This window comes from Apiospora phragmitis (assembly GCF_038363925.1).
Source record: "Apiospora phragmitis strain CBS 135458 chromosome Unknown utg000005l:1.0-4161743.0:1.0-4166827.0, whole genome shotgun sequence".
Lineage (NCBI taxonomy): Eukaryota > Fungi > Ascomycota > Sordariomycetes > Amphisphaeriales > Apiosporaceae > Apiospora > Apiospora phragmitis.
Window position 1 is genome coordinate 1,620,766 of NW_027117403.1, and position 13,859 is coordinate 1,634,624.

The following is a 13,859-nucleotide window of genomic DNA, read 5'->3' on the forward strand; positions in this document are numbered from 1 at the left end:
ACCGATGAGCTCTTAGGGAAAATACTTTTTCTGCTGAGCAGCACTCCTATGATCGTTCTGGGCTTGCCTGGTGTGGATAGTAGGAGTGCTTGGTCAGGTCTATCCAGGAAGCCAAGAATGTTGCGATGAAACCAGACCGATTTACCACAATATCGAGGACGGACGTATGCGGCGAGTTGAGCAACCGAAAAATGTGGCTTAATTGTCAAAAACTGTCCCCTTCTATATCAAATTGTTTGCTATCACCATGCCTTCGAGCAAGAAGCCTGGTAATCTGTTCATGTTTGACTGGCATGCATTACGTCCCATTATACGGTGTATCACATCATCCTTCACCGACGCCTAAAGCCGTATCGCATCGTTCTATTTTGCACGGCGGGCGGATGGCGCCATGCCGTCAAATCAATGTCAGCAGTAAGGAGCAGAAGGCTGCCTAGTTGAGTGCCGCAGCCATCGAAGCTAACTGCTGACGTGCATGCGAGCTGAATTTCCATACGTGTCGACACTCCCCGTACGAGGCGCTATCAATCCGGGCCGACCGGGGCTAGCATTACCCGCATCACCTATTTGCCATACAACGTGCCATTTCCCCGTAGGCGCTGTCAGTATATTGATGCGCAGCCTCTATTTTCCCTCTTCTATCTCGTAGATCCAACGCAGCTCTCCGTGGTGTTGGTTGCGAGAGTGCTGCTCCTTTGTTTCCCAGGATAGCGAATGACTGGTCGATGCAAGGAAGTGGGCTCCTCCTCAGCCTTAACTGTGGGTCAACGACCCCCAATTATAGCGACTCTATGAGCAGTTGGTTCTCTCACGAGCTTACTTCTTTCCCCAAGGGGCATTGAAAGCCGCCATTGCTCTTCGCACATACACATCTCGGGCAACCGCCGACGGGTATGATGCTACCCTGGCTGGCGTCTCCGGCACTACCCACGAGGGTTCGCCGAGTCAATACTACCCTCAGCTGCGTCCTTGCGTGCCCCACGGTCACGCCCGGCGCAAATCGTCCAATGGGATTAACGGATTGACTGACATCCAGCGGCTGAGTCTTACACCCTTGAGAAATGTAGTCATTCATTGCATTATTGCGGCACGGCGGCCGGGTATGGCTGAGCGCCTAGAAAGTCGGGAAGATAATAACTTGAAGCCATGTTTCACTCTCTCTCAGACACAGCGTGACCAGAATGATGATATAAGTCAACCCTTCTGCGCGTCTAGCTTGGGTGTTCATAGCATTCTATCCAAGCCCCTACCTTAGGAAATCTGCTTAGACTCGACAGAGAAGACTCTACCCGTCTGCCATTATGGGAAGCACACTCTCAACCCTGCGCCGCCAGCAAAGGTCCCAAAAAGACCACGGCATTGTCGGCGAGCTGGACTCGCGTCTGCCGAAGCCTTCTCCAGAGAAGCGTTTACTTGATCCCAGGAAACTGCTGAGACACCCTGATGAGAAAGATGTGCTCAAGAGTATCGTCTCTATCCGCCATGCGCCGCTTCAGGATTTTGACGCCGGCGTGCTCTCGGAGGAACTGCTCAACCTGAAGATCTTCGACATCGTCGACCACACAGCTACATCTGGACCCAACAGCACCAGGTACGCTGGTGGTAATATCAGTGAGGGGGACTTACTCAGGGACACAAGCGGCTCTGACCCAGATCTATTCGAGGATTGAACGAAGGTGAGAGAAGGGCCCCTTTTCACATGTCGTTACACCACCGAAGGCCATTTGCTCACTGGGCGCGTGTGTTCTGTTTAGTTACGAGTCGTACTTCGACGTGCTAGCCCTAGAGCCTACTCTGCCTAGGTACATAGACCTGTCGGAGAAGCGCGAGATGTACCAGTGGTCGTCGTATCCCACCGGGGAAGACGGCAAGCCGGCGGCTTTCTCTCCGCATCTGCAGACCATCCCCAAGGCGGACGATGTTTCGCTGTGGAAGCTCTTCAACAATCTTGCAATTCTCGAGTCTCAGGTCATCGTGCAAAAGGTCATACCTGATACCTTTCTTGGTAAAACTGCCGACTGGATCCTAGAAAAAGTTAGGTGCGCCATAGAGGGGACTCCGGAAAAGGGGGTCACTATCAACGATGTCGAAGAGTATAATAAGTGAGTAAACATTTTCCGAGACGTTCACTTACTCTGGTTGCACTATTTACCCAAAACCCTGACCCCCTAGCTTGGACTTGGTGTTACCGAGTTACTTCGGCATGCATGCTAATTCCAATTTCTCGATTAGGTGGCACCGCAAATCTGGAACCGACATTGCTCGAGGAGAGAACATTGGCCACCTAGATGATTGGTTCAGTGACCGAAGATTCGCTGACCAGTCGCTGACCGGCGCGAACCCTACGACCATCACCCGTGCCTCTCCGGGCCTGATCAAGGAATTCGTGGAGGCGGCAAGGGCCAATGGCTACGACAAGTGGGCTGAGACGCTTCTCAAGGTCGATCCTGCTTCGCTCCTTGTTCAGGACTGTAGCTACTTCCGCGAAGCCTTCGGGGTTGCCGCTGATGACGTGCTCCACCACAAGCGGCCAGCAAGCGACGACAATTGGGGATGCGCTTCAGTGACGCTGTACAGACTTCACCCAGACGGCAAGCTGCACCCGATTGCCATAGTGATCGACTACAAGGGCACCATGGCCAACTCGGTCACCATCTTCAACAAGCGAATGAGTCCGTCGGACTCTACCAGGGGCGAGGCGACGGATTGGCCTTGGCGTTACGCAAAAACCTGCGCTCAGGTGTCTGACTGGTTCCGACATGAGATCACCGTCCACCTGACCAACTCGCATTTCGTCGAGGAGGCTGTTATCGTTGCCACAAACCGGACCATCCCTATGGAGCACATCGTGTACAAGCTCTTGCACCCGCATTGGTACAAGACCTTGTCGCTGAACGCCGCCGGCCGAGCCTCCCTGGTGCCGCAGATCATGTACGACGTGGTCAGCGCCTCGCCGGAGCAGGCTTCCAGCTATCTCCGCCACGCCTTCGAGCACTTCGACTTCCAGGGCAACTACGTGCCGAGCCAGCTGCGGGACCGGGGCTTCCCCTCCGACCCCGCGGGCCTCGAGGACCCCAAGTACAAGAACTACCCCTACGCCAAGAACATGACGCTCATGTGGACCGTGATCCGCAAGTACGTCTGCTCGATGCTGCTGACGTACTACGACCAGCCGCGCGCCGACCAGATGGTGGCCGAGGACCGCTACGTCGCCGACTGGTGCCTCGAGGTGCAGGAGGCGGGCCACATCCAGACCTTCCCGACCATCCGGACGTTCGACCAGCTCATCGACGCCGTCACCATGTGCATCCACCTCGCGGCGCCCTTCCACACAGCCGTCAACTACCTGCAGAACTTCTACCAGGCCTTCGTGATCGCGAAGCCGTCGTGCCTGTGCGCGCGGCCGCCCGCGACGCTGGCGGAGCTGCGGCAGTACACGGAGCGCGACCTCGTCGCAGCCCTGCCCATCAACCGGCAGCGCCAGTGGATGCTCGAGAGCATCGTGCCGTGGCTGCTCAGCTCCCGGGTCGGCGCCGACCGCAGCCTGCTCAACTTCGCGCTGAGCCAGTGGAGCGTGTACCGGCGCAAGACGGGCCCCAAGGAGGTCGAGGTCCGCGACGTCTCCGAGATGTTCTACCTCGACCTGTGCCGGCTCGCCAAGCTGTTCTACTACAACAGCAAGGCCATGGACGAGGGCGCCATCCCTTACATGGTCATGGATCCCGGCATGACGGCAGTTTCGATTCTGATCTAGAAGATCCCGGAAACCTTAACGGGAAAAAACCTGGAAAGTAGGGGCCGGCTTTGATTCGTTATGTAATATTAGGCGTTGTCGGGTCGTGGGCATGGCACTGCACTTTTGGCTTTCGGCATTTCGTCATAGAATAAGTTCTGTAATCACTGCATGTTACTTACATACACCAATACTCAAATATGTGAGTTGGGTTGGATCCGATGCTTGACTTACGTACTACTGCGACGTTACATGGGCTCAGGGCTTGAAAAGTTTGTTTGTTGCCGACTGTAGCGTTAAGCAAGGAATTACTTAGCTTGCTTGACATCCATCAGTCGTTTCTAAGCTCCCTGACGAGTGGTTGCTTGACAATGCCATACCGAGAAGGCTTTTCCCACAGAATAGACTTCTTCTGGAAGACTTCTACGGATATGCACGTCGACAATATGCAAGGCTTGAGTCGGCAATGACCCGATATTCTGTCAGATAGAACCTTGCCATCTCGGTAAAACCCAGGGACTGGTTTTTCTTCCCTTTCGCTCTTTTCGGCTCGGTACGAAAGGAGTTCGCAGCAAGCAGGAGGCGAAGCTTCTGATGAAGTCATTGGATCCTTGAGATTCGGGTCGGGACTATGGACTTGTGGAGGGAAAGATGGACCATTTCCCACGCGAAGAAAAAAGATTGGACGCACAGCCACACGGACAATCGCCTAGTGATCGCTAGCGCCCGTGTTCCCAAAAGAAGACCGATGTGCCCAATCAACCGGAGCTTTAGTACTAAAAGGCAAGTAATAGCGTTCAGGAACACGCTCGCCCTGTCGTGTGCTGCAGAGATGCAGCGACCCGGCGAACCGATGCCCAACCATGATTGATCAATCAATCAATCCGTCACCGTCTAGCTCGGCGGCCTCCTGACGATCTCGAAGCAAGATCGGGCATCAAGTGGCTGATGGCCACTATGGAATTCCGCGTTTCGTAGGAACATTACTCGGGCGAAACAAAGAGTGGGCGTCGGTTCAGACTTCGCCTTCAAAGTGGCATTGGCAGATAGCTACATACCGTGCATACGGAGTACGGGATTCTTCATTGTCCCGTCAAGCCCGACACAATTGCCTGACAGTTTCCTCGCATAAACTGCGCAGCAGCCAGGCATCTTTGGATTATTCATCAATCATAGTAAGTCGGAATTAGATGAACTTCCATACGAGATAAGTAGCTGAAAGCCGCCAGCCGTCCACGTATGTCCATCAATAATGGGACTCAGATCTCACAGCCACAAATCAAGAAAAGTGTGCTAGCCGTTTGCCGTCTTCACAAGCAGAGGCTGAGAGGAGCCTTCTTATTTATTACCCCACCAGTTATGACATGACCTAAGAACCAGGAATCTCGAGGCCTGCAAGTGACGCGCTGGTGGCTCTTGAGCTTAAATGTTTACAGAAACGGCCCGTAACCAGTTTGCTTGATGACATGACATGCAGTCACCTTGAAGATTATTAATTCAGAGCGCGAGAGTCAGTAATACTCGAAAATAAGGACGGGCATATGGGGAGCTGGCAAAGTCAGCTGCATACCTACTAAATTGAAACCTCCATCATCTCACATCAACTCGCGTACTTCTTCTCTTTCTTACGCAGCAGTAGCAGCAGCAGCAGTGGCGCAAGACCTTGATCAGCGCCGAGAGACCCAGTTGCGTAATACGCACCTAATAACCATCCCACAGGCCCCCCGGTTCCCCTTCTGTAAAGGAGCACCGTAGACCCTGTATTTGCCGGAATTAGCACTAGATCACCAGTGTCGGCGGGGCTCTTCTGTCATTCCAGCCAAGGCGGACTCGAAGTCATACACCAACAAGAATCCATTCACTCTACGCAGCTGCCCGGACTCAAATTACAGTTTTTCCCTTTCGCAAACTCCCACCACCATTTCATTGGCATATAGAACCAACCGACACAAGAAATGGATTCAGACGGCGCCTTGAAGAGGCGCGACACCACCAAAGGACCGCCCCTCCGGATATTATCGCTAGGTGAGTAATAGCATGTACCCAGCAATGGCGTTTCGACGCGATGCACAGACAAAAAATAGATCGGATTGACTGACAAACTGGCGGGGTGGCCAACCAACAGATGGCGGAGGAGTCCGAGGCTATTCCATGATCATTATTCTTCAGGAGTTGATGCACCGCACCTACGTCGAGATCGAGGGAAAAGCACCGCGGCGCCACGAGATCCCCAAACCATGCGACCACTTCGACCTCATTGTCGGCACCGGCACGGGCGGCCTGATCGCGCTGATGCTGGGCCGGCTCCGGCTCGACCTGGAGCAATGCAAGGAGCTCTACGTGCGCATGACGCGCATGGTGTTCCAGACAGACAAGACCATCGCCGGCATCCCTACCGCTCGACGCTGTTCAAGGCTTCGATGCTCGAGCAGGCGATCAAGGAGGCTGTGCGGGAACACACGGTGGACGAGGACGAAGGAAACGACACCGGCTCATCGATTGCCAGCCCTTTGTCGAGATCGAGTGCCTCGAAAGTGAAGCGACACACCAGCAATGCCAGCGTCATTAGCTTCAGCGCGAGGTCTCCGACAGCCCAGATGGCTCGGCCTGCCTTCCGGGGGTCGTATGGCGACCCAGACGCGTTACTCTATGATACAAGGGAAAACAGAACGAAAACGTATGGAACTCCCTGATATGATTTCCTCGGTTTTTCTTTTCTTCATTTTCTTTTCTCCGTCCGAGGACCACTGCTAATATTGACCAGGGCGGTTACGGCTATGTATAGAGGCACCCAAAAGGGCGGCGAGCCTGCCCTCCTGCGCTCTTACGACTCTCAGGAAAGAGCCCGCACCCGAATTTGATTGCACGATTTGGCAAGCGGGCAGAGCAACATCCGCGATCGGGCTGGCTTTCAAGCCGATCAAGGTGGGCCAATCACAATTTCACGACGATGGCGCGGGTACTTTTAACCCATCTCCGTATGCTCTCGACGAAGCTACAGTCAACGAGTGGCCGGGCCGCGAAGTGGGAGTCTTTATTAGCGTCGGGACCGGAAGGAGGCCCAAGGGTACTGACCAGAATTCCCATGTCTGGTATGAGGGTTTCATGGGCGAATTCGCCGATGCGAGGAGGAAGTTGATCGCCAAAATCGAAGGCTGCGAGGACATTCACGAATACATGAAGAAGGAGCACCTTATGAAACGGGGAGTCAATGCGGAGAATTACTATCGCCTGAATGTCGAGGTGGGAGTCGGCGAGTTCGGTATGAACGAATGGCATCGACTGTCCGAGATCAGCACCGGCACCAGGAGGTATATGGGCCGGCCTGCTGAGCAGAAGATGATACATGAATCGTCGACCAAGCTCGCCAAGATTCACAGGGCAAAGCAGCGGTATGAGCGACTCAGCAACGTCCCCGAAATAATACCCCCGCCTGCCATGGCCTCGATCACCTCACCACTGGCCGTGGAACTTCCTGGGGATTTCCCTATGGCTTTCCCTACTCGCAATTCTCCGGGCCGCGAGTCGTACGACTCTGGGACTGATCGCCTGTCTCTGCCTACCTCTAACCCTATCCAAACACCTTCGCCCCGCAGCTCGGCAGAGCGAACTCGGTCGGCAGAGCGAACTCGGCCAGCAACCAGTCATGCAACCAGTCGTAACTCGCCGCCCCGTACTCATACACCTCGCTCATCCGAGCCAAATATCCGCACAAATCTGCAGCAAACGCCTCTTTCGACGATCTCGCAATCACCTATTGATGATGACCCGGACCGTCTGGTCAGCCATGCGCCCACACCTGCACAATATCGCCACGCCTCGGGCGCCGACAAGATTGCCATCACGAGTTCCGACGAGTACGAGTATTCCCGGAGGCCGCAGAGCGAGATGATCCCGAAACCGCTGTCACCGCAGCCGAGGCCGTTCCGCGTCGAGCCGCCCCCTCTGCCGCCCAAGACGCCCTTATCGCACTTGGAGGGACGCGGCCGTCGGCCGAGCGGGAACGTGAACGGCCTGCCGCCCTATCCCATGGACGATGATGACCAGCCGCCGCCGACGGTAAATATGGCGAGGAAGCCTGAACTTCGGCACAGGTAAAGCTGAGAGTGACTTCACTTTTATGGCACCAAATTGGTTTGATTGGCATGGCGTTTCATGGATGGGGGTTTTGAACTTTTTTATACTATTTTCTTACGATTCATGGCCGGTTGGTTGGGGCTACTTTTTACGACAACGTTTGATGATACCATTCACGCACATGACCTTTTTACGTCTTTACGAATCGGCGGATCTTGTTTTTCAATGTATCTAAATTAGCTCAGTCCATTGATACCTCCAATGATACCTCCCTCGTCTTTTGACGTTTCAGAATAATCTTCCCTAGATGTGAATTATCAGGTTGTCCTCATTAGAAACAATACGTAGCGATCAGGGTAACAGCGGACATCGTTTCTCTGTTCATTAGATATCCAGCCTCGGGACGGTCCCTCGTAAACCCACTTGATCCTTGCGACGGGCATGCCGTGATAGATAGTCGGATATCGTCATACAAGGGGAATTTGAGCATATTGCCACTTCGACTGGGTCTGATCCCATGAACATCGGTTATCGCACAAGTCGCCTGGAACCTGCTCCAAGTTACCGATCTAACAGCAACTTGCTGAAATGGAGCTCGTTCACGAATTCTTGAGCAACTCTCCATGTGGCAGGAACCGTAGATCCGATGGTAACTCGTACGGTGAGCACCATTTCAGTTAGGAGTTATGGTCGTCAAGAGGGAACAGTATTGACAGAGAGCAGCAAAAGGACGAAAGAAAGATACGGCTGGCTCGTGTTGCGCCTTTGCGCCATTTGTAGTTGTCACGCTTGAGGCTGAGAGTTGCAAACGCCTCGTGGTAAATTACCTGATCACCCTTTTAATCGACTTCTTCAGCGTGGCGGTAGTCCCGTGCTCTTTTAGTGTAGGATCATTTGACACAGAGCTCTTAGCCCTGGACCCCTTAGGGTGATAATAAGATGATATCGTGTTGTGCTTCTTTCATTCTTTTCCTCGTTCTCTCCCCTTCTCCCAACGGGAGTCAGCTTGCCTTACAGCGGAGCATCTACGAACCGCTTTCGTGACTGCCTGTTCTTGCCGGTCCTCCCCGATGTCACGATCCCACCCAGCATACGCGAACCAGGCATGACATGGTGCTACAGCATACTCTGGCAGCAGCTGCTGTGCAACAGTAAAAACGTCGGCGCCGTGGCAACTCCCGGCTTGAACATGACATGACTTGCAGCCGATCACAGCGCACACAAAGCAAACGATCAGCGATATACGGAAACTATGCCAGGGGCCGACCCGGTATCCGTCATGACTTTCCTCGTCGGACGAATTTCCCAGTTTGCTACATATGCCTGCCCGTTATATTGAGAGGCTTCAAAGTGGCTGCACTAGGTATGAATAGATACAGTATCTGCCCCCGTTAGTCCGCAAAATGTGTCTCATCGCCGCTCGTTTCTCTTTGTCTCATTTTCTGTTATCTCCGGCGACCCTCAGACTGAGTAAGTAGTATATGGCCGCCACGGCGGGAGAGTCGGTAAAACCAAAGACATTTCCACCCGCCAAGAAATCTTGATAGCATGCAATCGAGACTATCATTTCTAGTTCGCTCAATTTGTACGTTAACATTATCTGCTGTCATCCGGGCTTGGGAAGCGACGCTTCACGTCCCGTGTGTGGCGTAAAGCTGAGAGAATGTCTGCTCGGCAGAGTCTGACCGAGCGGACAAACAACAACCTTGCTCGCCAAGCTGTGTAAGCGCTGGTGGTTCAGTCAGTAGTCCGTCCGACGGGCGTGACGGTTTGGAGCAAGCGGCATCAGAAGCACGAGCTCCATCATCAACTTGAATACCAGTCATGTTGGAAAGTCTGGGTGGTTGCGCCCGTATGCATCCAGGTCCGACGCGAGCATGATGTGTCGGCCACTGACTCGGTCGGGGTGGAACTGCTGCATTGGGGAGGCTGTGCCGTTTTATCCAAGCCGCGCCGCCCAGCTGGCGTCAGCTCGCTACCTAGAGAAAGACTTTGGCGCCGCTGTCACTGTGATGGGACGCCTAGCAGACTAACAGACTACACTAGCCCGCTTGCCCGCCCGCTTGCTTCAGCCGCTCGCTGCTTTCCTGAATCGGTCTTTTCTTTATTGATGACAATTTAAGAGGGCCGATCTGGACTCGCGTAGCTTTTCCGGGTAGCGCTCGGAACAGCGACAACTCCCATTGGGCAGTGTTGGACAAGACCTGATGAATGTCCTAGCAGAATTTGAGTAGGTTAGTTGTTGGAGTCCTCCAGGGCCGCAGGGCCGCGTAACTATGTCACCCCGTACCCTCCACACTTACAGCCACAACACTACACAAGTTCGCAACCTTGGTCTTAGCATGTCGTCATGCCAAATCTTGGCCAACCCAATAGATGCAGTGAAGTCATGTCGCGCCTTCCAACTGTGGAAAAAGAGGATTTACATGATTGATTGTTTTTTATCGAGCAATTCCTGAAACCTTTGTTTAGTCTTTCTGTATTAGAAAGTCTAATTTGTTTTCATTCCCCTTCATTACTATTGTAAATATCCTCGTGTCGTTTTGTTAATAATATCTGAGGATGAGGGACTTGCAGATGTGGGCGCAGCTCGCCCTGGCCGCAGCCGGCGCTGTCGATACGATTGAAGTCCCGAGAAGTGAGAATGGCTTCGTCTCCATGCCGATTTCATACAAGTCACACGACAGGCCACTCATGAAACGAGACGAAGACAACAACGTACCTCTATTCAACATCTCGGTGCTGAGTTATCTCATCGAGCTGACAATCGGCACGCCGGGCCAACCCGTTAAAGTCGCCATCGATACCGGCTCCAGCGAGCTCTGGGTAAATCCCAATTGCAAGACTTCCCAGAGCACCGCGCAGTACCAGGAATGTTTGACAAACGGGGAATACGACCCAGATCAGTCCTCAACGTCCACGGACCTCAATTCCATGAACACCATCCCATATGGAATTGGCACCGTCGAGATCGAATACTACAAAGACAATGTAGCTCTACCCAACAGTACCATCAAGCTGAAGGACATCCAGGTCGGAGCCGCCTCTCGGAGTCAGGATCTCAACGAGGGCATTCTTGGCTTGAGTTTTGGTGGAAAGGCGCCTACCGCAGACCTGAGGTATAACAACTTCGTCGACGAGCTGGTTCTGCAGAACGTTACCGATTCGAGGACCTTCTCGGTTGCCCTGGGGAACCAAGATGCTAGCAATGGCGGCGTCATCATTTTTGGTGGCATCGACACCGGGAAATTCACTGGGAAAATGACGACAGTACCGGTCCTGGGCCCACAAGGCGGCGAGAACCTTTACCGGTAAGTAGAGGAGTGTTCTTGCGTGCTCTCGTAACGTGGAAGATAAGCTAACAGGGTCCGCAGATACTGGGTCCAGCTCAAGTCTATCGGTTCGACTATGGGCGGATCGTCAAAGAAATACGACAACTCCGCGACGGCCATCGTCATCGACACCGGCTCCAGTCTCTCGACACTGCCTTCGGGCGTCGTGAGCAGCATGGTCCGCGACCTCAACGGGCAGACGGACCGGCAGGGCAACGTCATCGTGCCGTGCCCGTCCAGCAGCACGACGGATAACACGTTCGACTTCGACTTCGGGGCCGTCCCCATCCGCATCCCCTACCGTAACTTCGTCATCGAGGCCGGGCCCCGGACCTGCATCCTGGGCGTCCAGGCCGCGACCAGCGGCGGCGTGATGCTGCTGGGCGACACGTTCATGCGCAGCGCCTACGTCGTCTTCGACCAGGACAACATGCAGGTCGGCCTGGCCCCCTACGCCAACTGCGGCGAGAACGAGCAGACGATCCCGGCCGGCGGCGTCGGCAACGTGCAGGGCAAGTGCGACAGCTCCAACTCCAACAGCGGAAATGGAGGTGGAGGAGGAAGCAACTCGGGCTCCGGAAATGGTGGAAGTGGCAGTGGCGATAAGAAGGATACTGCGACGGGTCTAAGCGCGACCCTGGCACCTTTGGCACTGCTCTTCTGGACGCTCTGCATATCGTTCATGACGATGTAGGCTTTCTAGGAAGGATGGGAGAAGAAGTATATATATACTGTAGACCCTAGGTTTCACCATAGTGATATAAAGCACTAAATCAGCACATTCTTGCGTCTGGATTATCGTCTCCTATGCATTCCATACAGCTGGCAGATCGGCTTGCGAATTGGCTGTGTTTGAAGTAAGGGGCTAGCCGTTGGGCAGATTTCGTTTCATGAAGATTGAATGCCAGAAACGGATATTGCAACTGCAGGTTGCAGAGCCATATTAAGGCTGTTTGCAAGTGTCCGACTACCTACAATCACATGAGACATCTACGAAGTGAGGCAGGCAAATGCATTTCATGTGATTGTATGGTCGGGGAGGGGGAGATTAATCACTCACGGTCCAAGTTTAGCTAAGTCGGTACATTTCGGGTACTGACTGGCTAGTACTGGAAGAAATCTGGAGATCCATCCACATCCACCTGGTTGATCCTCCAGATTCCTGGGTTTTACACATCTCGCGCCCCTCAAATTAGAACACGCCCGGCCCGAGAAGCGATATTCGGTAGATTTCACGAGAAATATAGTGTCCTCGCTATAAGGTTTATCACTCGAATGCTTAAGCTTATTCTAGTTTCTTCAGATCCAACCAAGAAGCTTTACAGGTGAAGGACGGCGGTGAGGCTCGAGCGAAACATGTGCACCGAAGGAGGGCAGCTTGAGTGTGGTTTCCGCTAGTTCTCGCTGGCGGTGCACGACTGACTCAAGCCATATTACTGAGCCTCAGAGCCTGACTTGTGTAAAGTGTTGGACGTCTTCGACCAACACATTCCAGGCCTCTAGTGCTGGCCCACGAGCATGCAATGTCAGTTATCTCGCATGGGGAAGAAGACCCGGAAGACGTACGATAAACCACTTTTTTTTCGAGGTTCCCATTGCCAGGTTTTATCGCGAAGATTGGAGTCGGTCCCAGTACACCAGATTGCCCACGGGGCTCCGCGCTCACTCGTGCGGGATACGCCGACAGTCACGCCGAATCATACCATAGCTCCCCGAACTTCAGGGAAAATGTGGGATGTCGATGGGGCGTCTATGCACTGGACTCTCGACAGCGCTTTGGGGCAAGATTTGAGAAGCTCGTAATGAATCGGTAACCAGTAACCAGCAGCTGTGAGCGGATCAGCTCTTCCTGACCGCAAGTTGGTCTGATTCATTTCTGTAGGCTTCTGTGTAACCTAGGCGGGCGGGTAGGCAGGCATCGGTGATGTCACTTCCTTGCTTGATCCTACCCAAACACAGTACCAATAATGGAAGGCGGCAAAACCGTTGCGTGCCTGGATGCTTAAACTAGAATGAGTGATTCATTCCATTGATTTGAATCGACGATCATCTGCTCAGCTGAGCGTTGCATCTTTTGTGTGGCCTGCTTGTTTTCAACCTGTTCGTCTGTTCGTGGTGAGGTCCCGAGACCAGCAAGCCAGGGGGCTGCATTCGGCTACGTACGGTTGACGGCCTCCCTTCAATTACATTCCGTCGACACTCATCACCTTCGGTAAAACGGATGCACACTTCCTTATTAGTCATTGAAACTTGGCACACTAGTCTGCCGCCGCTTCTTCGTATCGCCAGCATGTTCGGGGGCGGAAAGGGCTTGCGATCTGACATCCTACGGCAGCTCGAATCAAGGACCGTCGTCTCGTGGCACATGACGCCAGCCATGTTTGAATGGAAGCTCTGATTGAATGAGCAAGCAAACAAGCTTATTTGGATGTCGTGCACGACCGTGAGCAATAATAGGATGAACGGACTGTTGAAGGACTGTTGCAACCTTCCAATGTTCCAAACCATCGGGTCCTGACGTCCACAGTTTCTGAGGTAACCAACTGCAGGTAGGTAGGGACTCCAGGTATCTGGAGCCCAATCTGGCCCTACTCCTGAGTGAGGCACCACATCGGAAAGCATTCACATTGGCCCTCGGTGCGTAGTAGATGGTCCGTAACGTTGCAAGCCACGTCGTACATCGACAGTTTGGCCGCCGGCATGGAGCAGACATCTTA

At 53.5% G+C, this 13,859-nt stretch overlaps 3 protein-coding genes across 3 annotated transcripts; all 3 read left to right on the forward strand.

Moving 5' to 3' along the window:
- Positions 1 to 1,301: 1,301 nt before the first annotated feature.
- Positions 1,302 to 3,754, forward strand: PG994_004545 (Arachidonate 15-lipoxygenase; the record flags this gene model as incomplete). The annotated part of the gene is made up of 3 exons (XM_066855954.1): positions 1,302 to 1,591; positions 1,803 to 2,102; positions 2,233 to 3,754. The coding sequence occupies 3 exons, from the start codon at positions 1,302 to 1,304 to the stop codon at positions 3,752 to 3,754; spliced, it is 2,112 nt and encodes a 703-aa protein (XP_066718121.1).
- Positions 3,755 to 5,688: 1,934 nt separating this feature from the next.
- Positions 5,689 to 7,831, forward strand: PG994_004546 (uncharacterized protein; the record flags this gene model as incomplete). The annotated part of the gene is given in 4 exon segments (XM_066855955.1): positions 5,689 to 5,758; positions 5,859 to 6,093; positions 6,105 to 6,410; positions 6,532 to 7,831. The coding sequence occupies 4 exon segments, from the start codon at positions 5,689 to 5,691 to the stop codon at positions 7,829 to 7,831; spliced, it is 1,911 nt and encodes a 636-aa protein (XP_066718122.1).
- A 2,541-nt stretch (positions 7,832 to 10,372) lies between these two features.
- On the forward strand, positions 10,373 to 11,836 carry PG994_004547 (candidapepsin-1; the record flags this gene model as incomplete). The annotated part of the gene is made up of 2 exons (XM_066855956.1): positions 10,373 to 11,121; positions 11,176 to 11,836. 2 exons carry the CDS (start codon positions 10,373 to 10,375, stop codon positions 11,834 to 11,836), a joined length of 1,410 nt encoding a protein of 469 aa, XP_066718123.1.
- Positions 11,837 to 13,859: the final 2,023 nt, after the last annotated feature.